A 24,520-nucleotide genomic window follows, 5' to 3' on the forward strand; every position below is an offset into this window, starting at 1 on the left:
AGCCCGGCAACAGGTGACGGCACAGGCTCCCCGCCAGCGGTTTGGAGGCGGGAGAGTTGAGGGGAGAGGCGGGCGTCAAAGCTGTGTGAGAGGGTAACGGGTCTCTGAGGAGAAGCGGGAAGCGCCAAGGGTTCTGAAGGGGCAAGGGGCGGGGTGTGCATTATGGGGTGGTATGGTGGAAACATACCACCAGGGATGGTGGTAACACTGTGGCGGTGGCTGGGGCGTGAAGGGTTTGTGGGTGCCTGGCGGGTTGGTGACGGTGACCAGTGGGTTTGGGCATGGTGGGACTAGGGTCTCTTGAGGGTAAACCGGAGCAGGGAGGGGGACGCGGGGCTTTGGGAGGGCCGTGGGGCGTGGCAGGTGGGAAAGGCACGGTGGTAGCCAGCCGCGACCAAGCACGGGCAGATCCGCGGGCAAGAGCCAAGAGAAACAAGAGGCGCCAGCATGAGGAGGGGGAAAAGGTGAGCGGCAAGGGGGTTGTGGGTGCCTTTCTCTGGGAAGACCCAGGTTCCCAGCTGTCCCATGGGGCTGCTGGAAACTTGCTCGGTATTAAAGCAGCATTCAGTCGCAGCAGTGTTCGTCAACTGGAGAAAACACCCCAGTCACCTTAGCAAACCCAGACCAGAAGGTTGCTCGCCCTCCAGAGGGCTTGCACTGCCTTGTCCGCCCGCCGTCCCCTTGGGTGTGGGGTTACCTGGTCCACCATGGAGGGATCCCCCTGGATCCCATCCCCGTGCACGGAGAAGACCAGCAGCCTCCCTCTCAGGCAACTCCTACTTGAGCCGAAACCCCTGCAGAGCTGCAGTTTCAGGGGACCGAGAGTCTCCCGTGTTTTCCCAAAGCTCTTTGTTTTGTGGGTTTTTTTTTTTTTTGTCGTGGCTTTTCCTTTTAGTTTGCAAGACTTCTGTTAGGAGCCGTTGAGAAGCATTTTGTGGCCCGGCTGTTCTGCAGCCCCTTCTGGACCAAGCAGCCCATTTGCAGGTGCGTTTACTAACGGTGGATTTATGTGCACGTGTATTTATCCCCCACTTTCTCCCCAGGATGGGAACTCGTCTCTGTACGGAGGAATTTCGTGACGGAGAAAATCACGTAGGTAAGCTAGGGGACAGTGAGAGAAAGGAAACAAACAAAAAAAATAACCGACCCCCAAAAAGCAGCAAAATTATAGATGATATATTACAATACAACTTAAAAAATTACTTACAAAACATTATACAGGCTGCCGGCTCAGCACCAGGGGGCACACCTCTGCTTTTTAAGAAAACTAAAAAGCAAAGACCGGTGCCCCTCTAAACTTCTTTTTATCGGATGGCACCAAGAACATAATTTTTTACTTTTTTTTTTTTATTTTTTCCTCCCCTCCCTCCTCCCCCAAGCGCTGGGCTGGGTTAATCTCCATGCAGAAATTCACTTCTTGGGTTTTTTTGGGGAAATCCAAAATTACGCCGCAGGGACCAGTATTGATGGTTGTATCCACTCCTTTAAATAATATAATTAATTTAAAAAATAAAAAACACAGTAACAACACAACGTCCTTCTTCCTCACTTCCTTCCACGGGCTAGGGATAGGCTTTGTCAGAGGCTTTTTAAATACACCCATTGTAAGAGGGGTGATTTGCAATGACTGGAGGTAGGACTGAGGACAGGGACTGGAACCCCTTTGAGGGTTCAGCGGGGAAAAGAAGCAGCACCCTGATGGGACAGGGAAGCTTTTTTTCAAATTAATTAGCCTTGATTAGCAGAGTAGCGAAGGCAAGCGGCCGCGCCACCTATATGAGTCAGGTTGGGCCAGACTACGGAGCCCAGGTAGGTCGGTGCGTTGTCGGAGGTGGACAGAGACCGTTGCTGTGGGGTTGCGCACAAAGGAGGTAACGCTCCTGGGGACAGGTGCGTCCCTGGGTCCGGTCCCTCCTGTGACCCCGAGAGACCGGCTTTGAAGCACGAGGGTTGCCGTGGTGCAAATCCACGCGGGGAGAGAGGTACGAGAGCTCTCTTGGTGCTAATCCCAAACACGTGCTAGCGGTGCTTGACCAGCCTACCAGCGTCGTCCCGGGCTCGCTCGCCGCGTTAGGCTTTACAACCCTTCAGCTCTCCAGGCAGAAAGCAGACCCTAGTACTGTTGCCTCTGCTTGGCGGGTGCGCTCCTCGAGGGGTTCCCCCTGGGGCGGTGGGGCCGGGGAGCATGGAAAATAAGCCCTGGGAATGCTGGGAAAGGGCACTGGGATTCGGAGGGAGATACTGGGAGGAAGGGAGCACTGCTGGGCGCCCAGAGAGGTAGCCAGTGGATCCGTTAAAAATTTTCCTCTCTGTCTCTCTACATATTAAAATATAGATTTATTCTAAGCGTTAAAGTCTCTTTGGCATCTCTCCAGACCCTGGCCCCTGTGGGGGCGGCAGCAGCGGCATGTCGGTCTCGGTGCGCGTGGGCAGGGCTGGCACCTCGGCTCCTCGCAGCAGCAGGTGGGTGACGTGATGCGAGGGGGAGGCGGGTCCTGCTGCTTCGCCGCTCGGAGGCGGTGGGGAGATGCGAGGAGGCAAGGTTTGCCCCGCTGGAGGCCAGGGTGTGGCAGGGAGGGTGACGGTTGTTGGGGGGCGGTTTGGTCCTAGCCGAGGAAACAGACTGGGCCCACCTCGAACCCGAACCTCTGGCCGGGCTCACCAAAGTCCATGACGCGCACGTCCAGCAGCGGGAGCTGCTCCAGGCGGGGCGTGCTCACCTCTAGCACCGTCCGGCTGGAGCCCTTTTGTGCCTGCAGGGGAGGGGAGGCAGGCGGACAGGTCAGGGGCTGGGGGCCACTGGGAGCACCAGCCTGGGACAGGTTCACGCAGAACAAACCCTTCTCTTTATTCAGCGGCCTCCGCTGCTCCGGCATTACCCAGGCTCAACCCTGGAGTGTCTCTGTCCAGCCACCCCTTCTCCCTGGACCATGGCATTTCACTGGACCATCCCCCGCCGGGGCATCGCTCATAGCACCCCCAAAAGAAAGACCCTGCCTTCTCGCAGTTCTTCCATCCCGCCATCTTGGTGCCTTCCAGTGCTTCCTCTCTCCTCGCTACCCGTTTGTGCCTTCACCCATCCCTTTTTCTTCAACTTTCTCTCCCCATGACTCCTCCAGCCCCATGTATCTTGCTTCCACTTACGTCCCTCTCCCCACCGTCCACCCCTGCCTGCTCCCCTGCCGCGCTCACCGCGCAGCCGTCCATCACAGCTTTGATGTAGGGACTGGTGTCGTAGCTGAGCTCCTCCTCGTTGGCAGCCAGGAAGCGGAGGGCACGCTGGTGGTCCCGGGAGGTGGTGCTGTGCCAGGCCACCGAGCGGTGGCAGTGGTAGGTGAAGTTCTGGCGGGCAGAGACGCTGAGGAGCCGTAGGAAGGTCAGCTGCACCACGCCGAGGGGCTGGCTGTCCGAGTCCACGTAGGAGAACTGCGGGAGCGGGAAACGAGTTAATGGAGGCCGACAGCCAGAGGCGTGTGAAAAGTGGGGCTGGAGGGGGTCTGCTGCTGGGATCTAGACCCCCCTGGAGGAGGCAGCTGGGGAAGGGGAGAGGGTCAAGAAGGGCTGACAGGTTCAAGGCCAGGTGGGGGACATTTCTCTCTCTCCTTAGAGGAAGAGCCACTCCCGAGACAGCACCAAGGTAAGCGGCTGGGGACGCGCTGACAGCGTTACAGGAGAGGACAAGGGTGTAAGTCGGAGTGCAGGCAGGGCGCCTGGGAAAGGCAGGAGGGCGTCCCAGGGGCTCAGGCAGGAGGGCGCGTGAGAGCGGGTGTTCTCAGACCACATCCTTCCTGGAAGAGGAGGGAGACCACCCGCAGGGAAGCCATTCCCCAGGGCCTCACCCGTCAGTGCCGCAGGGGGCTCAGCCCACCCCCGTGAGCCGGCAGCATCCTTACCCTGCTGCCCTCCTGGAACTGACTGAACCACCGCTGAGGCACCTCCTTCTCCCACGCCGACACCTTCACCTGGAAGAGAGGGAGCCATGAGCGAGGCGGAGAGCACCCACGCCGCCCTCTTCTCGTGGCCGATCCCCACCACCCAAGGCTGCACTGGGACCCTGCACGCCGAGCTGCCCCCCACTTCCCTCACCTCCTGTACGTCCTTGCTGGGAAAGACGCAGGTCTCCCCGCCTGCTGTGAAGTTGCAGTAAACCTTGAAAGAGTCTCGGGCGCAGCCCTGGTTGGGGTCAATCCAGTACTCGCCTGCGCAGGGAGGAGACGGGTCAGCACACGGGGCGGTGCTGCTGCGCTAACCGCCATCCTTCCCCTACCCGATGCTGGCACGGCTCACCATCAGGCAGGCCTGGGTGGCTGAGCTGCAGGTCCTGGCAGGTGCGGGCAGGGTTGTCCCGGGTTCCCATCGGGCGCCGCAGCCCCTCGATCTCCTGCTTGAGGGAGTTGAGGGAGCCGAAGATCTCCTCCATGCCATCGGTGTAGTCGCGGGCCGCCTGGTCGGCGGCTGCTCTGTCTCCGTCCTCACCCTCCTCTTCGTCCACCAGCTTGCTGGCGTCGATGGAGCGCTTGCTCTTCTTGGGCAACTGGATCGGCAGGGGCTGGATCACCTCCCCGGGGGGGCCCTGCAGCAGGCACAGCACTGTCAGCACCCGAACACAGGGGGCTGCGAAGCCCCCGGGCCCCAAACCGCCCCGTGCTCAGGCTTTGAGATAGGAGACATCCCTCCGCATCCATTCCTGGGTGTCATTTTACCTACCGAGGAGCTGTTCCTACATCCCCCCCATCCCGTGTCATCCTTTCCCTGGCGCCAACACTTGAGCCACTCACCGGGTGTCCGGGGGGTCCCGGGGGTCCACGTTCACCTTTGGGTCCTGCTTGGCCCTAGAGGAAAGAGAACACTCACAGACATTAGCCTTGGGCAGGACTGAAGGTGGTGGCAGGGTGGGGGCACCGGCTCGGCACTTACCATGGCTCCCTTGGCACCTTTGGGACCAGCTGGGCCCTACAAAGCAAGGCCAGGTCTGTCAGTGGCCAGGGCTGGCATGGTGGGGTGGGGGGACAGCAGCCCCCCACCCCTACAAACACAGGGAGGGAAACTGGGAGCCCAGACACAAGGACGAGAGAGGGGGAGCGAGCGAGCAGCGGGGCTTGGAGAGGGAGGGACAGGGGACCAGCAGCACGTGGGGGGCACTCACGGGAAGTCCGGGGGGGCCAGCGGGGCCGATGGGTCCAGTAGCACCAGGGATCCCCTGCATGACGGGAGGAGAGCAGAAACCGGCGTGATGAAACCGGGGCAGCCCCATTCCCACCTCCCCCAGCACCCTGCGGGGCTCCCCACTCCCAGAGTCCCCCAGGTTGCCCCCTGCCCTCCGCTTTTATGGTCCCCACCCTCATGGATCCCCACACACACACACACACACAACCCCATCCTCATCCCCCCCCCCCAGGCTCCCCCATTCCCTGGGCCCCACACTCACAGTTTCTCCTTTCTGCCCCGTGGAGCCCTGGGGGCCGGGGAGACCTCGGTCTCCCTTCTCCCCCTGCTCCCCTGGGGGGCCGATCAGGCCGATGAGACCAGGGTGGCCCTGGGGAGACACAAGCAGAGATCAGCACGGTGCCGCGAAGCGGGGACGTGGTGGGTGCCCGGCGGGGGACCCGTAGGAACCAGCCCAGCGGGGTTTAGGGTCTTGGCCCCCCCCAAGTGTGGGGCATGCCCCACAGCGGGGTGCCGTGGTCCCCGACTTGCGTTGGGCGCAGCGGTGACCCAGAGCACGGGTCGCTCGCTGCACCTCGCTCACCTTCTCTCCTTTGGCACCGGTGTCGCCTTTGAGGCCGGGGAGACCCGGGGGGCCCTGCAGAGGTACACAGGCAGGCACGTGAGATGTGGGGAGCATCAAGTGGGGGACCCCCCTCCCCGGGGAGCCGTGGCGGGGGAGAGGGGGCCACACTCACCACTGGTCCTGGCGGCCCAGCCTGGCCTGTGGTGCCCGGTTTGCCTTGTTCTCCCTGCGCAGGCGAGAGGACAAAGCGAGTCCCACCGGTCGGGAGTCGGTGCCGCCGGTGGCAGCGCACACCCTGGGTGGCTCCCCGCAAAGTGCAAGCGTGGTGACAGGTCCCAGTCCCCTCCCAGGGTGACGGTCAGACCCTCGCCCCTCGTCCGCCCTGTGCCAGCAGACCCCACTGCGCTTTCCCCTCGGGCACGGGACCCAGGTGCCCATTCACCGGCACGTTGGCACTTACCACCGAGCCGGGCAGACCTCTGAGACCGTCAGGGCCCTGCTTCCCAGCAAGGCCCTGGGGCCCCACGGGACCCGTCTTGCCAGGAGCACCCACTGCGCCCGGTTCTCCCTGCGGGGACAGAGGAGCCGGGTGAGGCCGATCCCATACGCGGGCGCACGGAGTTTGGCAGCGCCGCTGGGGTCTCCCCATGGGGCACCACTGGACCCCAGTGTGGGGGGTGGGGGTGTCACCGAATTGCTCACCTTCATGCCCTTCTCACCCTGACGCCCCTCGGGGCCGGGGGAGCCAGCTGGGCCCTGCGGAGAGGAGAAACAGGGCGGTGAGGGACAGGGACATCCAGGCGGGTGGCACGGCACGTGTCATAGCCAGAGCCAGGCTCACCCAGCACTTACCCTCTTCCCCAGGGGACCGGGAGGACCGTTCTCGCCTGTTGGACCTGGCGAGCCCTAAGGAAGGAGAAGAGAAAGGAGTCGAGCGAGCTGGCCTTGTCCCAGAAATGGGACAGAGAGGAAGGTGGGGAGGAGGATCCCATGCCACGTGAGGAGCACTGGGAGGGATGGGAGCATCCCAGGACCGGGGGGACCAGATCCGATGGCCGTGGAAGAGAGGACAGGCTGGGCTCCCCACTCCCCGACGTTCCCGAAGCAGTGGGGTCGATCCAGTCCCAAACCTCGCGGGGGGGATCCCTGCCCAGAGCGACGGTGAGGGGGGAACGTGCCGGAACGGGGCACTCACCGGCTCCCCGGGCTCGCCGTCCTCCCCACGCTCGCCCTTGGTGCCATCCTGGCCCTGTTGGGAAGGGAAAACCTGGAGTCAGCACAAGGCCCCGCACACCCCCGGAATCCCTAACCCCATTCCCGGGGAAGACCCCTCCAGTCGTGGGAGAAGCGTGGAGGGGGTGGGATGCGACACTCACCCTGGGACCCATTTCACCTGGGGGTCCGGGATCGCCTGGAAAGCCAACGGGACCCTGAAACAGAGAGAGCTGCTAGCCTGAGGGGACCCCGGACCTCCGCCCCACGGGGTCCCCACGCCTTCCCGGAGCGAACCCACCCTGCCTCCTCCCCGTGTCCCCTGCATCCCGGGGGGGACACGGCACTCACAGGGTTGCCCTTGGGCCCGTCATCGCCGGGGGGCCCTTTCCCTCCAGGCGGCCCGGCGGCACCGGCAGCTCCGGCTTCTCCCTTCTCCCCTCGCTCTCCTCGTGGGCCCTGCGGTGCAAGATGGGGTCAGCAGCCGGCAGGAGCAGCCGGGGGACGGGGACAGATGGGGGGGTGTCCCTGCTGTCACTCACCTTGACTCCTGGCTCCCCTTGGATTCCCGGGGCTCCCGATTCACCGGGGTCCCCCTGAAATGGGAACAGAGAAACGGGAACAGTTGACCCCCCCCCCTCCCCGTGCCACCCCGTCCCCCCTCTGGGACCAAGCCCTCCGGATCGGTCCCTTTTCCCATAGACCCGCTGCGGCCCCACGGCCTCACCCCACCTCTGCACCCCACTAGCGCGGCTCCCATCCCTCCCGGGGGAGCGAACCCCAACGTCCGGGGACGTACCTTCTCACCGGGAGGTCCCAGGTTCCCAACACCTCCAGGGGGTCCCTGGGGTCCCTGCGGGGGGTGGGGGAAGAGCAGAGCCGGTCACCCCAGCACCCCACACGGGGAAGGGCAGGGGGGGCAGCAGGGGGAAAGCGGGGTGACTTACGTCAGCTCCAGAGGGTCCAGCTGGGCCACGGGGGCCTGGGGGGCCGGGCGGGCCCTGGGGGGGGGGGGGAGAAAGCACAGAGTGAGGATGCTCCTGGGGTACCCCCACCCAGAGCAACAGGGGGCTGGGGCAGGGGGGCCAAGGTCACTTACCATGGGGCCCACGTCACCCGTTTCACCCTTCTCACCAGCCGGACCCGGCAAACCCTGGGGCAAGAGAGAGTGTTAACAAGGGAGGGGGGCACAGTGGGCGGGGGGGGGGGCAGATGTGGGGCACTGGGTGGTGGGGGGCAAACAGCGATGAATACATAAATGAAGGGGGGGGGCGGATGGGTACATCTGAATGCAACGGGCGGGAGATGCAGACAGCTGGGGCACAGCTGGATGGGGGGGGACACATCTGGGCAAGGTGGGATGGGGGCAGCAGGGGACGCTCCCCAGCCAGGCACCCAAAACCCCAGTCCCTGCCGGGCGTGTCCGTCCCCCCCATTTTGGGGACAGGCAGGATGGGTGCGGTGGCACCGCCTCAGAGTGAGGGAGTGGCCGTGGGGTGCTGCGGGGGGGGGGCACCTGCTCACCTGGAGCCCGATGGGGCCAGGGGGGCCATTGAAGCCCCGCGTCCCCTCATCGCCCTTGGCCCCGAAGTGTCCCTGGGGACCTCTGGCACCCGGTTCCCCGTCAGCGCCCTGCAAGGCGGGAAGGAGGGTCGGCCGCCGTTCACCCCCGGGGACCAGACCCGAGGACAGGGACGTCTCCTCGCTGAGACCGTCTTCTCCTTGGTGTGGCCCCAGGGGTGACACAGGACCCCCTCTCCCACGGCGTGTCCCCAACCGCGGCACTGCCCTCCCTCCGGGATACTCACGGCGGCTCCGGGCTGCCCGACCGACCCGATGGGCCCGGGGGGACCAGGAGGACCCTGGGAGGGAGGGAAGGGGTCACTGAGGCCTGGAGAGCCCCGAGGGACAGCGGGGACAAGGTCTGGGGACGGGGGCGGAGAGGGGGGGCACCGGTCACACTCACGTGCTCGCCCTTGTTGCCTTTGCTGCCCTTCTGTCCCGGCTCGCCCACCTCGCCCTGGGGGGAGAAGGAGGGTGCTCAGCCCCAGCGCGTTGGGGGGCACAGGGACAACCGGGGCAGGGTAGGACCTCACCTTGTCACCGTCCTCCCCGGGGCCACCGGGGGGGCCAGCTGGGCCAGGTAAACCCACGGGACCCTGAACGCCATCCCGGCCAGCGGGACCCATGGGGCCCTTCTCACCCTAGAGGGATGGGGAAAAGGCGGGGTGGGGGGGTGGGTGAGGGGTGCAGGCGCCCACCCCCTTGCACCCCTCCCAGACCCGCCGCCTCTCCCTGCGGGACGCGAGCAGGATGTCCCTGAGCACTCACGGGAACTCCTTTCTCTCCGGCGGGGCCCGGTGGTCCCTGTGGTCCCGGTCGTCCCGGGGGGCCAACGGGACCACCTTGCCCCGGGCCACCTCTCTCCCCAGGGGAGCCCTGGGGGAAGATGGAGTGGGGGGGAGGCGTCAGCCCGAGGGGGAGCCGTGGGGCCGCGGCGAAAGGGGCACCAGGGCTCATGGGAGGGGCGACACACTCACTGCGGGTCCTGGGGGTCCCGCCGGTCCCTCGTTGCCCTTCAGCCCTGGGCCACCCTGCGAGATGAGGGGGGGGGGTGTCAGTGCAATGCTGCTGGGGGGGTGGGTGGGTTGGGGGGGGTCCCGGCTGAGCCAAGGAAGGGATTTACTCACCGGGGTGCCGGGCAGACCCCGCTCACCAGGGAAACCCCGCAAGCCGGCAGGACCGTCCTTCCCAGGGGAGCCAGTGGGGCCTGGGTCTCCCTAGGGCGAGAGAGGGGTGAGATGGAGGGGGGCTCCACGCCCTGGTACCCCATCCCACTCCCTGGGGACCATCACCGTGCCCACAGCACCTTCCCACCCCGACCCACTGCCCTCCCACCGTCTCACCTTGGTGCCCTCCTTGCCGGACGGTCCCGGTAGCCCTTGTTCTCCTGGGGGGCCGGGGGGGCCCGGGTGGCCTCTCTCCCCCATGGGGCCAGACTCGCCAGCGGCTCCCTGGCACACGATGGGGAGCAAGAGTCAGTGCAGCCCCAGGGGAAACTGGGGACCCCCCCACCCACCTGTGCAAAATGCCTGCGAGCTCACCTGAGGTCCCACTACCCCGGGGGGGCCGGGGGGGCCGGTCTTGCCTTGGAAGCCCTGGGGGAGAGAGGAAGGAGGTCGGGGGGGGGCGGTTCAGCACCAGGAGTAACTTGTGAATAAGCCAGGAGTAGCCTGGGAGCAGCAGCATGTCCCCGAGGAGGGATAGGGGGGCGTGAGGAGGGGGCTGGGGGGGGTTGGGGACAAGTGGCGGGGACAGGAGAGCGGCTCGAGGGGCAACATGGGTGTCAGCGCAAACCGGGGACGGGGGACGACACGACACAGGCACACTTACGACTTCTCCTCGCTGCCCAGGGTGCCCGGGGAGTCCATCCTTGCCGGGGGGACCCTGCAGGGAGAGGAGCAGGGGGTGAGCAGTGCTGGGGGCACCTCACGTGCATGGCGGGGGACGGACCCCGCTACTTACAGGGGGTCCTTTGGGTCCCGGGAAGCCGTTGGGTCCCTGCGGTCCTGGCAGGCCCTAGAGGGGAGAAGAGCGGGGTGGTTACGGCACGTCGGGGACGGTGCTAATTAACACAGAGCTCGTTAGCAGAGCATCACCATATCCCCCCCCTTCCCCGGCGCGAGGGTTGCGCTGAGACGGAGCTGCGTGCGCTGGGGAGGGTGAGCTGGGAGTCTGGGTGACGGCGGGCACTGGGGGGGTCGCAGAGCCCGGCACAGGCGGGGTGGGTGGCTGGTGGGGATGGCACCAGGGTGCTTGGGCGAGCTGGGACCCCCCCCACCCCCACCCCAAATCCAGGCTGGGACACCCACTTACCCGTTCACCTGGGGGGCCGTGGGGGCCGTCGCTGCCGGACGTGCCCTGGGGGAGCGAGGAAGGTTTTGGGTGCCCAGCGGGTGACCGGCTCCGGCGCACATCAGTGCCGGAGCCACCACACGCGTGTGCGATTGCACACGCACAAGGGTCGGGGTGAGCCCACCCCACCCGCCCTCCCCAGCCCCCCCGGACTGACCTTCGCCCCTGACTTTCCGGTGGCTCCTCGTGGTCCCCGCTGGCCCCTGGGACCCTGTGGGGAGGAGGGGGGTGACGGATGGTCCATCAGCCCCCACACACACCGGAGGAGCCCCCCACCCCACAGATTGGGGGGTGCTGGGCCCCCCACTCCCAGCCTGGCTGGGCGGAGGGCACCCGGGGGGAGAGGGGGGGGAGGAGAGCACAGCCACCCCCCCATTAACCCTGCCCCATACTCACCGTGGGGCCACGCTCGCCCCTAGGCCCCGATTTGCCTGACAGACCCTATAAGAGAGAGCGCTTCAGAGACACGCGGCAGGGGGGGACAGGGCAGGGACCACCCCCCCCGGTGTCTGTGTCCCCCCTCTGTTTCACAGCTGGTCCCCAAGGGGGGGGGAATGAACAGGGTGGGGGGGGGTCACTCACCCGCGCGCCCTTCTCGCCGTTGCTGCCCGGGAATCCGGGGAAACCCTGCGATCCCTGGGGATGGAGAGGAATTGGGGTGAGCGGTGCTGGGGGGGGGGGGGGGGGGGCATGTGGGGTAGCCCCACGGCTGCCAGCAAGGTGGGGCAGCCCCATGGCCGCCATGCTCACCTTGGGACCCTGACGTCCCGGGTAGCCGGGCAGACCCGGCACTCCCAGCTTCCCCTGTGGGAGAGAGACGTGATGGGGGGGGGGGGGTGCAATGGGGTGCCTGCGGGGGTCTTCGCTGGCCCCGCCGCAGCGGCACGCCGACCCCCCCCCTCCATGTCCCCATCCCCTCACCTTCTCTCCGACCAGCCCGATGGGACCTGGGTCACCGGTGGGTCCCGTCCGTCCCTTGGGACCTTCGGGTCCGTCCTCACCCCGGGAGCCCGGCACGCCGACTTCACCCTGCGGGAGATGCCGGGGGGGGGGGGGGGGGAGCGGATCAGGGTGGTCCAGCCGGGGCAGCGGCCCTGGGGGGACATCGGGGAGCCCCCCTGTGCGCCTACCCGGTCTCCTTTCACGCCCATGTCCCCCTTGAAGCCAGGGAAGCCTTCCTCGCCCTGTAGGAGAGGATGAGGATGGAGATGCTGGTGTCGACGGGCAGGGGACAGCGACGTGGCCCGGCTGCCGGCCGGGGACCACCGCACCACCGGCAGGGTGGGGGGGTAGGGGGACAGTCACCCACCTTCTCACCCTTGTGTCCTTTCAGCCCTCGGATGCCATCCACTCCCTAAGGAGAGAGGAGCAGGGTGACCCACGGCACGAGGCGGCGTCACGGCTCCCGATTCCTCCCCTTTTCCCCCCAAAAAAGCGGTGTCGACCGATACCCACTTCCCCCCCCCCCCCCCCCCGACCCCCCCAAAACCAGGCACTGACCTTCACACCGCGTGGGCCTGGATAGCCGATGGGTCCCTGGGGACCCGAGGGGCCCTGCGGAGGGAGGGGGAGGTTTGCACCGTGCGCCAGGGAACGTTCCGGGGGGGGGGGGCCACCACGGGACACCCCCCCCCGCAGACACGGGGCTGGGGCTGCCCGTTGCCCCCCCAGGGGGGCAAGAGTGGGGCAGAGCCCGGGGAGGGGGACGTGTCCGGCCGCATGGTGCTTTACCTGGTTGCCCTTGGTGCCGGGGGGTCCCTCCTTCCCGGGATGGCCCTGGGGACAAAAGAGGGGACGGGGATGAGGAGAGACCTTGAGACGAGGATGTGGACACGTGGCCCCATCCGCATTCCCCCCCCCCAACCCGTGCCCCCCCCCCCCGCCCCAACTCACAACCAGCCCCCTCGGTGGCTCCGTCCCAGCCTGGGGGGACATGGGGACAGCGGGTGACACGGGGACAGTGGGGTCAGACGGGGCTGGCGCGTGGCCAGAGCATCCGTCAGATGCTGGATGCATCCCTGCCCCCAGGGCAGGGGACTGGGGAGGGGGACAGTGCCCAGGGGTGGGGTGACACTGCCCGGGGGCGATGGGGGGGGGGTACTCACGGGGGGTCCGTCGGAGCCGGGCATGCCGGGCAAGCCGGGTTTCCCTTGGGGACCCTGCAGAGAGAGGAGCCAGGGTGAGTGCCGGGGAGCAGCCTCGTGTCGTGTCCCCCCCCCCAGTTCCCCGCACACCCCCCCGGGTTCGGGACCCAGCGCCCACCTTCTCTCCAGGAGGTCCCGTGGCACCTTGTGGTCCTGGGAGACCCTAAAACGCAGAGATGGGGGGTGAGTTACCTCCCTGTACCCCCCTGCCCCCAGCAATGCCCCCCCCCCCTTGTTCCAGGGGGAGAGAGGCCAGGGGCGTCCAGCCCCCAGCCAAAATGGGGGTGCGCACCTGGGTTCCTGGGGTCCCCTGTTGACCGGGGGGTCCGGGCTCCCCTTGAGGCCCCTGTGACAGTCAGAGATGGTGGGTCAGTGCTCGAGGACCCCACTGGGGACACACCGGTGTCTCCAGTGGGGCATCGCGTGTCCCCAGTGGGGTGCCGGGTGGGGGACGACGGACACCCCACGGAGCGAGCGCGCTGGGGGGACACTGCTGCGGGGAAGCTCGCAGCAGCCAGGTGGGATGGACTGGCCCCCCCCCCCCCACACTCACCAGGTTCCCCTTGGGACCGACGGGACCGTCCATGCCACGCACGCCCTGCGGAGGAGACGGGTGATGAGGGGAGGGGGACAGCGGGTTTGGGAGGGGATGGGGATGAGGGTCTTACCACGGCACTTACCGGGGGGCCGGGGATTCCCGGGGGGCCTTTGGGGCCGAGCAGACCTCTGGGTCCCTGCGAGGGCAGATGGGGCATTAAGGGGGCACCCGGGGGGGGGGGGGGGGGGGAGGTGTCTTTGCTCCCAAAGTTGATGGGAGTGTGAAGTCCCCCCACCCAGGATCACGGTGCCATCCCCACCGCTGGCAGGGGCCAGCGGGGCCGTGGCACCGCTTCGTCCCCCCTCGACCTGCGCGAGACCCCCCTGTGGGCACAAGACCCCGTACCGCTTCTCCGGGGAGTCCTCGGGGTCCCACCTCTCCGTCGTCACCCTGCGGAGGGACAAGGGGGGGGGGGGGTGAGCAGGGATGGGGGGGGGGCAGGCTGTCCCACCCCGGTGGTCCCCGTGTCCGGCTCATCCGGAGACACTCACCCTCTCGCCGTCCTCGCCGGGGGGTCCCGGCATGCCCTGTGAGCCGGTTTCACCCTACGGGGCAAAAACCCGGGTCAGCCGGCGGGTATGGCCACGCCGTAATGGTGCCGGGGGGGTGGGGGGGTTGGGGGGGGGGTCGGCGCGGCGGGGGGCAGCAGGTAAAGGGGGCGTTGAGCGACGGCGGGGCGGCGTGAATGCGCTCAGTGTGCGCGGGCAGCTGCCCGTGAATGGGGGCTCTGTGCCGGCCGGAGGGGTGGGAAGGCGGCTGGCGGCGGTGGCGGTGGGCGCCGGTGTTTGCTCAGGCCGCGGTTTACGGGTGCAGCCGGCGGCGGGGTCCCGGGGAAGAAGGAGGGGGGGGGCTGGGTTGTGGGTACCCCCAAGCCAGGCACGCCCAAGGCTGGAGGCAGGGTGAAGGTAGCGGGGTGTGCAGGCAGGAGCAGGGGGGGCTCCGGGGGCACCGTGCCCCCCCCCTGCCCCGGCCGCGGTGACTCACCCGGTGGCCTTTGTCACCCGGAAGCCCCGGCAGCCCGTCGAAGCCACGGTCACCCTGGGTGAGGGGGGGGGAGACACAACACAGAGATGTCACCGAGGTGCCACCAAGGACACCCCTCGGAGCGGGGGGACCTCCGGGATGCTCCCCGGGATCAGCCGGGATCAGCCGGGATCAGCGATCAGCTGGGATCAGCCCCACAGAGGGACCCTCGGAGCGGCAGGGGGTCCGGTGCTGCCCCCCACCCCATCGCCCCCCACCCCGTGGAATCGGCTTGTTCAATCCAGGATCCGCACTCCGACCCCGGCTCTGATCCCGTGGGATTCCCGCATCCCAGTCCGCCATGGGGCTGCCAGCTGCCAGCCCAGGGTGGGGGTCCCCAGCAGAGCTCTCCTGGGACACGGGTGGGCACCCAAGGGTGCTCCGGCTCCCGGAGACCGGGTGGGGGGGATCCGAGGGGACCCTAATGCCGGCTCGGGAGCATCCCAGCCGTTACCTTAACGCCGGGATCGCCAGGCATCCCCCGTGCGCCGTCAGCCCCCGGTCGGCCCTGCCGGACACAGAGGGGGTGAGGGGGGGTGCAGGACCCCCCCCACCTCCATCCCCTCCCTTCCCAGCCCCCCCAACTCACCCTCCGGCCAGGCTTTCCCGGGGGTCCGGTCAGGCCTTGAGGACCTCGGGGACCCTGGAGAGAGGGAGGGCAGAGTGTTAACGAGGTCCCAGATAATGAGGTGCACGTGGTGGCGGGGGGGGGAGGGGGGGGGATGTCATCGGGGTCCGCTCGCCCCCCTCCCCCCCATTCTTGGGGCTCACCTGCGGGCCAAAGTCTCCGGACTCCCCCTTCATACCGGTGCTGCCAGGCTGCCCCTGCGAGCAAGAGGGGGGGGGGGGCAATCACGGTGGGGGGTCCCCCCCACATACACCCCCAAACCTCCCCCACACACCCCCAACCCCACCTCCCCCCCCAAACCCCCCCCATCCCACAGCCCTTACCCCCTCCCCAACCCCACACTCCCCCCCCCCCTTGAACCCCAACCTCCACCGAGACGCCGATACCCACCATGGGTCCGGGGCGGCCGGTGTACCCCATGGGTCCGGGGGGGCCCCGCAGGGCCAGCTGGGGGGGAGAAGCCGAGAGGGGGGGGGGGGGTTATTCCTCACCGGGATGGGGGGGGACGGGGCAAAACCGGGTGCACCGGGTGCAGGATGCGACCCCCTGGGCACCCCTGGGTCCAGCACCCGCGGGGTGCGAGCAGCTTTGGGGACCCCATCGGAAGGTCCTGGGGGGGGGGGGGGGTGTCCCCCATGAAACACACCCACCCACACCCCCCCCCAAATGCTGACACCCCCCCCACCCCAGACTCACCCGGGCTTGCTGCAGGATGGCCTGAGCCTGCGCCTCCTGCGCCGCCACCGCCGGACCCTTGTCGCCGCCGCCGCTCCCGAAGCGGAACTGGGACGGGCAGACGGTGGGGATGGGGTGGGGGTGGAGATGGGTGCCCCCCGCCCCAGAAAAAAATGGGGTGGGGGTGGGGGTGACACCTTTTGGAGGCGGGGGGGGCCACCCCATCACCCCTCGCCCAGCTCCTCCACCCCACTCACCGGCAGCATCATGGAGGTGCCGGGGGGTCCGGGGGTCCCGTCAGAGCCGGGGAGGCCAGCACGGCCGGGGGGGCCCTGTTGGGGACAGGCCGGGGTGGGGGGGTCAATGGCACAAGAGGGGGGGATCAACGCCACGATGGAGGTTTTTGGAGGGTCGTCCGCCCCCAAGCCCATACTCACCCTCTCGCCGGGCTCTCCCGGGGCTCCCGGGGGTCCCTGCGTCCCCGGTGGTCCCGAAATGCCCTGGGGTGGGGGAACAGAGACATGGGGTGATGGTGGCACCGGGGGGGGGGTGGTGGTGACAACGGGGTGTTACCCCCCACCCCGATACCATCACCCAAGGGGGGGGGGGGGGGTTCTTACCGCAGGTCCCTCGGGACCGGGGGGACCCTCCACCAACATGCCCTGTGGGAGGAGAGGGGGGGGCGTTGGGGGGGGGGGGCAGCGTCCAGTCCCGCAGTGCCATCACCGGCCTGCGAGGGGGGGACACACACCGGTGACCCCACAAACCTGGGGGGGGGGGGGACACACACAACACGTACCGGTTCGAGGACGGCGGGCTCGCCCTTCTCGCCCTTGTAGCCCCTGACGCCGCGCGCAGCCTGGGGGTGGCAGACATGTAACCCCCCCCCAAGAGGGACCCATCAGTGCAGGGCACCCCGGGGACCCCGTGTGTCCTCCCCCCCCCCCCCCCATCCCGCAGCCAACCCCGCCATGGGGGGGGGTGTCTCTGCCCCCGCCATCCCCGTTAACGCAGCCTTAATTAGGGCTGAGCTTAAGGGATGGGGTTACACACCCCCCCCCAAATTACACCCCCCCACCCACCCAAAGGGAGGGTCAGGAAGGGGGGGGAGGGGATTTAGGAACTGGAGGGGGGGGACGACCCCCAGTTCAAATCCCAGCCCCCCCCCCCCCCCCCCCCGAGATGGTGGTGTGGCGGGGGGGGGGGCGGGTGTAATTACCTCGTCCCGCAGTGGTAATTAACGCCAACGCTGCCATTAATTGGGGGGAGCGAACGGGGCGAAGCACACGGGGAAGAATGGGGCGGGGGGGTGATGATGTCACGCACGGCCCGAGTGACATCACACCCTAGGCAAGGGTGAGGATGTGCTGCGGGGACACGGCACATGGGCGGGGGGGGGGGGGGGGGAGGGGGGGAAGGCGACGACACGCGGGGCCATGCAGAGCCGACACCGGGGATGGGACGAGACAGACGGACGTGGAGACGGGACGGACGGACAGACACGGAGACGAGCTGGGACGGACACTCAGGACTCCCCCCCCCCCCCCACTTACGCCCAGCTCCTCGGGGTGGTCTGTATAGACGTACTCATACGCCCGGCCAGGACCCCCATCCTCCTCCTCCTCCTGCCGCCCCGACGGCGGGGTGATGGGCACCCCGAGGAGAGACGGCGTTAACGGGCGCATGGTGGGACGGGACGGGGCGGGGGGGGGGGGGGTAACCCCCCCCCCATCTCGCCCACCTGCTTCCCCATTGCACCCCCCCCCATCCCATCCCGCAGCGGGGACCCCAGGGTCCAGAGGGGGGGGTGGGTGTCGTCGTCCCCCGGGTGTTACCTGCGCCGGCCCCGTCTCCTCCCAGGACGCACCGTCGGGGTCCCGGGGGGGGACCGGGACGTAATCCGGGTACGCGGTGGCCCCCCAGGGCTCCTCCGTGGGGGGCAGCCCCCCATCCTGGGCGGGGGGGGAGCGGGGAGGGAGAGGTCATGGGAGAGCGCGCGAGACGGACGGACAGACGGACAAGCAAAGCGGTGGATGATGGAGACACACAGCCGGGGGGCGGGGGGGGGGGGGGGTGTTAGTAGGTGGCTCCCCAAAAACTCACCCGGATCGTTTTGGGGGACAAAGCGATCACGGAGGGGGTGGGGTGGGAAATTCGGGGCGGGGGGGGGGGGGGGAGGTGAGAGAAATAAAGGCAGGAGGTGACCTGGCTGGAAAGGGCCCCCCCCCCCCGCCTTTCCAGCGCTCCCCCCGGCTTTATTTGCATCGCCGGGACAGCGCCGAATGGCCCCGTGGCGGGACGGATGGACGGACGGACGGACGGACGGACTCAGGCTCGTTCTCTACCTGCTGGTAGCTGTTGCCTTGGCTCCTGGCCCCGTTCCTGGGGGGGGGCTCAGCCCCATCTTGCTGTTTTCGGGGAGACCCTCGTTCCCGGGATGGTTCCCGGGGGATTTCCCCTTCCCGGGGGATTTCCCGTAGGTGGGTGCCGTGTTCATCATCTGCTGTTTTTTCGGGGTGCCGGCCCTGGGGGGCCCTTGGGGTTGGGGCTGGGGGGTTCTAGCTCCCAGCGCGGCGAGGAAGAGGATGGCGGCGGCGATGAAGAGGCGGCAGCAGCGACACACACGCACACACAAACCCACCCGGGGGGGAGGAATTGGGGGGGGGGGGGAGACAAAACACAAAGCACCCGGCGTGAGATCCCCGGGGGCGGCATGAGCATGGGGGGGGGGGCCTGGGGTCCCCCCCCCGGGTGCAGCATCCCCATTCACAGCCCCCCCCCCCCCCCCCCCCCGACCTTCCCCATTGCCTTCCATGCTTCTATTTGGAGGGGGGGGGGGGGAGGGTTGCGAGACAACCGGGACGGACACACAGACGGATGGACGGACAGACGGATGGACGGACAGACGGGACCCTGCCCGCCGTTACCTTTTCGGGGACCTCCCCCGGGGGGGCCCGTCCTCGCTATTAGTGTAGTAGTAGGGGTCCCCACAGCCTCCTCGGAGTACTTGGGGGAGGGGGGGGACACGACGATGGCGGGGGCGGGGGGGGGGCAAGAAGAAGCAAACGTCACCAAAATGCAGCCATTACGGGGGGGGGGGACGACACCGGGGACGCGTGTGTGTCCTCCGACCCCATCTCCTTTGCAGGGGGGTAAACCACCCTGGAGTAAACACCACCCCACCCCCCCCAGGGAGAACAGTCCCCACCACCACCGGCGCCTGCCCCCCCCCCACCCACCCCCCCGCCATCCCGCGCCTCCCCCACCTCCTGCTGCTGCCGGGGGGTTCCTGCGCCTGGGGGCCGCCGTCCGCCGCGGCGGCGCAGCCGGGACCGTAGTGCCCGCAGTAGTCGAACGCCGCTTGCGGGTCAGCGGCGATGAGCAGCTGCTGGATGTCACCCTGCGGGGACGCACGGAGGGGGGGGGGGGGGGGTAAGATGGGGGTGACACCTCTCCACCCCCCACCCAAGACCCCGACCCGCTGCCACCCCGCACCTGGAAAACCTCCTCGTCGAGGATGCGGGTGCCGAAAACGGTGATGCCGCGGGTGTCGAGGAGGGGTCGGGCACTGCGGGGAAGGGGTCGCGTCTCCTGCTGCCGACAATCCACCAGCAGCGTCACCGACCGCGGCTGACGCTCAGGGCCACCCGGTGCCACCTGCGGGGAGACGGGGAGGTGGGTATGGGACCATCGGTGTCGGGTGATGCCGACTGGCGGGTACCCACTTGCCGTCGGCCAAATCGATGCCCCGGAAAAGGGGGTAATCCTCGGGGGCCGGGCGGCCGTGTTGGTCCTCGTAGAGGAAGACGGGCGAGCGGCCGAGCTCCACACCCAGCTGCTGGACGCCGTCCTGGTTGTAGATGGAGAGGAGGAACGCCTGGACACCGGGTTTGGCTTTCACCAAGGCCATGATGGAGAAATCCTCCGGGAATTTACCTGGCCGGGGCGGGGGGGGGGGGGGAGAGGTGGTTGAGCGCGGCGGGGGGCGGTCCTTGGGTTCCCCCCCCCCCCCATCACCGGTTTCGCCCGCTTACCAGCAAAGAGCTGCCGGGTGGGCGCGCTGAGCTGCGCCTGCCGCGTTATCCGGTAGGCGACGTCGGAGCCGGCGCCGCGTTGGGAGCAGAAACCCGGCACCTTCTTGACGCCTTCGGGCAGGGAGTGGAGCTGGAGGACCTTCAGCACGTCCACGGGCTCTCCTGGGGATGGGAGGGGAGGCGTTAGGGTGCGGGGGTCCCCTTGCCGGACCCACCGCTGCCCGCCGCGCTTCTGGCACCACCGCCAGCACTGAGAGCGGTGCTGCGGGTGCCGTAGGTTGCCACGGGATGCCATGGGGTGCAACAGGGTGCCATGGGGCACTGTGGGCTGCCCCCGGTACTGCAGGGTGCCACAGGGTGCCACGGGATGCCATGGGGAGCTTTGGGGTGCCCCAGGCACTGCAAGGTGCCATAGGGTGCTATGGGATGCCCTGGGCACTGCAGGATGCCATGGGGTGCGCCAGGGTGCCATGGGGCACCATGGGCTGCCCCAGGCATTACAGGGTGCCATGGGGTGCCTTGGGGTGTCCCAGGCACTGCAAGGTGCCGTAGGGCGCTATGGGATGCCCTGGGCACTTCAGGGTGCCATGGGATGCCACGGGGTGCCCCAGGGTGCTGCGGGGCACCGTGGGCTGCCCCAGGTACTGCAGGGTGCCGTAGGGTACCATGAGACGCCATGGGGCACCTTGGGCTGGCCCAGCCGTTGCTGGGTGCCATTGGGTGCTGCGGGGTGCCACAGGGTGCTGTGAGGCACCATGAGCTGCCCCAGGCACTGCAGGGTGCCGTGGGGTGCGATGGGCTGCCCCAGGCACCGCAGGGTGCCGTGGGGTGCCATGGGGCACGATGGGCTGCCCGGGGCACTGCCGGGTGCCGTGGGGCACCGTGGGGCACCGCAGCTGTGCCAGTCCCGCCCCGTCCTGCCACTATCCGAATTCCGATCTCCCTCCCGGGACGCCCATGAAGGGCGGCTTTGTTCGGCCGCCGGCAGCACCGGGACGGCGGCCGGGGTGGGGCTCTCACCGGCACCAGCGTCCCCCCCCCACCGCCGGACCCCCAAACCGTCCCCCCATCCCCACCCTGGCCCGGCCAGCCCAGCTTCCCCATCGCAGCCCCAGCATCTGCAGAACCCATCAGGGGCAGCAGCCAAGCCCCGAGGCTGGGGGGAGGACGGACGGACAGACGGACGCGGTGCCGCCACGCCGGTGCAGCCCAGTGAAGCCGGCCAGGACGACCCCGGCGAGCCCCGGCGTTTCCCCCTCCAAAACCCTCATCCCCGATGGGGGGGGGAGGGTGCGTGGTGATGGGGACCACGCCATGTGCGTCCGTCCGTCCGTCCGTCCACCTCCCATCCCCCTCCGCTTCCCCGCAGCCAGCCCCGGCCTGCGTTTCTCATCAGCCCCATCACCGTGGCACGGGGCTCGTCCCCCCCGCCGCCTGGCCGGGACGGTTGGGCCATACTGGGGCACTGCGGCAGGGAAGCTCGCAGTACCATGTTACCCCCCAAAACAGCCCCCCCCCCCCCGGTACCCCCCCGTTCTCTGGCCTGGCCTCGAGGGATGCTCAGGGCGGGAAAGGGGGAGCTGCCGACGCCGGGTCCCCTCCTCTTCCTCGCCGCCCGCAGCGCTGGCCCCCTCCCAGCCCGGCCGGCACAGAGGCACCTTTCTTCTGCTGGCGACGCCGGGCGAGAGGAAAAGCCATTACGGGGCGCATAGCTCAACTCCCGGGGGGCCGGGGGGGGTGGAGCACACACCCCCCCCGCTTCTCCCGTCCCGCGTACCCCCATGTCCCCCGTATGGCAGCAGCGGGGCCATCGTCCCCAGCCACCTGCCACGGCACCCCCGGGGAGGGGACCCAGGTGGGGGGGCTGCCCGTTCTCCCCGAGGATGGGGTCCCGGCACCCCGGGGTTGGGTGCTGCTGCCTCCGGGGGGGGTGTGTCTTGGACTCCTGGGTCCTCCCAGAGGTGCCCCGGTCCTCCCCAAATTCCTGGGTCCTCCCCTGAGACCCCCGGGTGCTCCTGAGCTCCTGGGTCCTCTCTGGAGACCCCCAGCTCTTCCATAGACTCCTGGGTCTCCCTGGAGACCCTTGGGTGCTCCCCAGAGACCCCTGGGTGCTCCCCGACTTCTGGGTCCTCCCCTGAGACCCCCGGGGTGCTCCCCAGACCCCCGGGTGCTCCCCAAATTTCTGGGTCCTCCTTCAACTCTTGGATCCTTCCCACAGACCCCCATTCCCTCCCCAAGGTTCCAGGTCCTCCCCCAAGGTTCCAGGTCCTCCCTGGGTGCTCCCCCGAGACCCCCCAGGTGCTCCCCAGACCCCTGGGTGCTCCCCCAGGACCCCCGGACTCCTGGCTCCCCCCCCCAGACCCCCAGGTATTGCAGGGGGCAAGCGGTTGGGGGGGGGGGGCTCGGCCACGGGGTGCAGGGGATCGGGGGGGGGGGGGAAGTGGGGGGCAGGGGAAGGTGTTGGGGGGGGGGCGGGTAGCAGTCGGCAGCCGCCTCCGACTGATCCCGACCCAAGGAATTTCCAGGGGCTGCTGCCAGGCCGGGAGCGAGTGGAAAAAGAGCCGGAGTCTGGCCGGGACCGCAGCACCGGCTGGCAAAGCCATCGGCGGGGGGGGACAAGGTGGGGGGACAAGGGGGTCCCTGGGTGGGGGGATATGGGGGTTCCTCTGCTGTGGCACGGCCGGGGGAGGCAGTGGGGCGGACGACAGAGGGACGGACGGGGTCGCTGTCACCCTGGGGGGGGGGGGGTCCTGGAGGCGGGGGGAGTGACGGGACCACCGCCCCGGGACCCCGCGGTCCCTCGGGGACTGCTGGCAACCGCTGTCATCATCATTGTCCCCCCCCCCTCAGGCTATAAATAGCCCTGGAGCCGCCCGCGGTGGCCACGGGGCTAAAAATAGCCCGGGTGGGACTGTGGCAGCTGGGGTGTGTCAGGGCCATCCCAGTACGGCCCAGTCCCCCCAGTTACCGTGGCCCAGCAGCTCCCGGTGCTGCAGCCCCCAGTCCCAGTTCTGTCAGATGGCCCCGTCACAGCCCCCGGTAGCCCCCAGTCCCAGCCCCACGGTATCTCCCAGTAGCCCCCAGTCCCAGCCCCACGGTATCTCCCAGTAGCCCCCAGTCCCAGCCCCACAGTATCTCCCAGTAGCCCCCAGCCCCAGCCCCAGGCTGTCTCCCAGTGTCTCCCAGTTCCAGCCTCCACACTGTTCCCAGTTCCAGCATCCCCACCGCTCCCAGTCACGAATTCCCAGCAAATCCCAGTTACGGTACCCACGCAGTTTCCGTCTCCCAGTTGCCCCAGTTACCGCTTCCCTGTATCTCCCAGTTACAGCCCTCCAGTACCTCCCAGTGTCTCCCACTCAGACCCTCCACCCGGTTCCCGTCTCCCAGGACCTTCCAGTTCTCCCAGTTGCAGCTCCCAGGTATCGTCCCCCCTGCGCCTCCCAGTTACCACCCCTGGGATCCCCCAGTGCTCCCAGTAGCGGCTCTGCGGTGCCTCCCAGTCAGAGCCCGGCAGCATCCCCCGGTGCTCCGGGCTGCATCTCCCCAGTGTCCCCCAGTGCTCCCAGTCCCGGCTCCCAGTTAGAGCCCGGCAGCACCCCCGGGCGCTCCGCACTGCGTCTCCCAGTCCCCCCCAGTTCTCCCAGTCCCAGCTCCCGGCAGCATCCCCAGGCGCTCCGAGCCGCATCCCCAGTCCCACCAGTGCTCCCAGTCCCAGCTCCCAGCCAGCATCCAACAGCATCCCAGGGCGCTCCGTGCCGCATCTCCCCCAGTCCCCCCAGTACCGGCTCCCAGTTAGCGCCCGGCAGCATCCCTGGGCTCTCCTCCCCAGTGCTCCCAGTCCTCCCCAGTCCCACCGGTGCTCCCAGTGCTCCCCAGTGCTCCCAGTCCCCGCAGCACTCGCAGTCCTCCCAGTGCTCCCCAGTGCTCCCAGTCCCACCGGTGCTCCCAGTCCTCCCAGTGCTCCCAGTCCCGCCGGTGCTCCCCAGTGCTCCCAGTCCTGCCGGTGCTCCCAGTCCTCCCAGTGCTCCCAGTCCTCCCAGTGCTCCCAGTCCCCCCAGCACTCGCAGTCCTCCCAGTGCTCCCCAGTGCTCCCAGTCCCCCCAGCACTCGCAGTCCCCCCAGTGCTCCCCAGTGCTCCCAGTCCCCCCAGCACTCGCAGTCCCCCCAGTGCTCCCCAGTGCTCCCAGTCCCCCCAGCACTCGCAGTCCTCCCAGTGCTCCCAGTCCTCCCCAGTCCCGCCGGTGCTCCCAGCAGCATCCCGGGCGCTCCCAGCCTCATCCCCCGCGTCCCCCCAGCGCTCCCAGTCCCAGCTCCCAGCAGCATCCCCGGGGACTCTCCGAGCCGCTCCTCCCCGGTCCCCCCCCCCCGGTGCCCCGGTCTCCCCCCCCCCCGGTACTGGTCCCGGTCCCACCTGGGGCCGCCGCCGCGGGCCGGGCCAGGGCGATGCCGAGCCCGAGCAGGGCGAGGGGCAGCACCGGGCAGCGCCGGGCCATGGCGGGGCCGCTCCGGGGCCGGGGCCGGGTCGGGGTCGGTCGGCGGCTCCGGCTGCTCCCGGGCACG

At 68.5% G+C, this 24,520-nt stretch overlaps 1 protein-coding gene across 1 annotated transcript; it reads right to left on the reverse strand.

Moving 5' to 3' along the window:
* Nucleotides 1-1,159: 1,159 nt before the first annotated feature.
* COL11A2 (collagen type XI alpha 2 chain) lies at nt 1,160-24,453 on the reverse strand. The gene is given in 68 exon segments (XM_076360860.1): nt 1,160-2,753; nt 3,193-3,426; nt 3,894-3,962; nt 4,087-4,199; nt 4,288-4,573; nt 4,779-4,832; nt 4,918-4,953; nt 5,147-5,200; nt 5,429-5,536; nt 5,750-5,803; nt 5,904-5,957; nt 6,192-6,299; nt 6,434-6,487; nt 6,584-6,637; nt 6,927-6,980; nt 7,108-7,161; nt 7,295-7,402; nt 7,486-7,539; nt 7,743-7,796; nt 7,891-7,944; nt 8,043-8,096; nt 8,468-8,575; nt 8,752-8,805; nt 8,910-8,963; nt 9,040-9,147; nt 9,275-9,382; nt 9,484-9,537; nt 9,634-9,723; nt 9,850-9,957; nt 10,048-10,101; nt 10,337-10,390; nt 10,469-10,522; nt 10,820-10,864; nt 11,016-11,069; nt 11,255-11,299; nt 11,441-11,494; nt 11,609-11,662; nt 11,780-11,887; nt 11,989-12,042; nt 12,168-12,212; nt 12,359-12,412; nt 12,590-12,634; nt 12,964-13,017; nt 13,121-13,165; nt 13,295-13,348; nt 13,556-13,600; nt 13,683-13,736; nt 13,946-13,990; nt 14,092-14,145; nt 14,585-14,638; nt 15,078-15,131; nt 15,213-15,266; nt 15,395-15,448; nt 15,642-15,698; nt 15,948-16,034; nt 16,184-16,258; nt 16,364-16,426; nt 16,547-16,588; nt 16,726-16,785; nt 17,480-17,551; nt 17,762-17,878; nt 18,272-18,461; nt 19,193-19,326; nt 19,422-19,555; nt 19,558-19,583; nt 19,652-19,862; nt 19,961-20,122; nt 24,372-24,453. Coding segments are annotated over 68 exon segments (5,340 nt in total). The 3' UTR covers nt 1,160-2,606.
* Between the last annotated feature and the right edge of the window lie 67 nt (nt 24,454-24,520).

The sequence above is a fragment of the Aptenodytes patagonicus genome, chromosome 31, assembly GCF_965638725.1.
Source record: "Aptenodytes patagonicus chromosome 31, bAptPat1.pri.cur, whole genome shotgun sequence".
NCBI classification, from domain to species: Eukaryota; Metazoa; Chordata; class Aves; order Sphenisciformes; family Spheniscidae; genus Aptenodytes; species Aptenodytes patagonicus.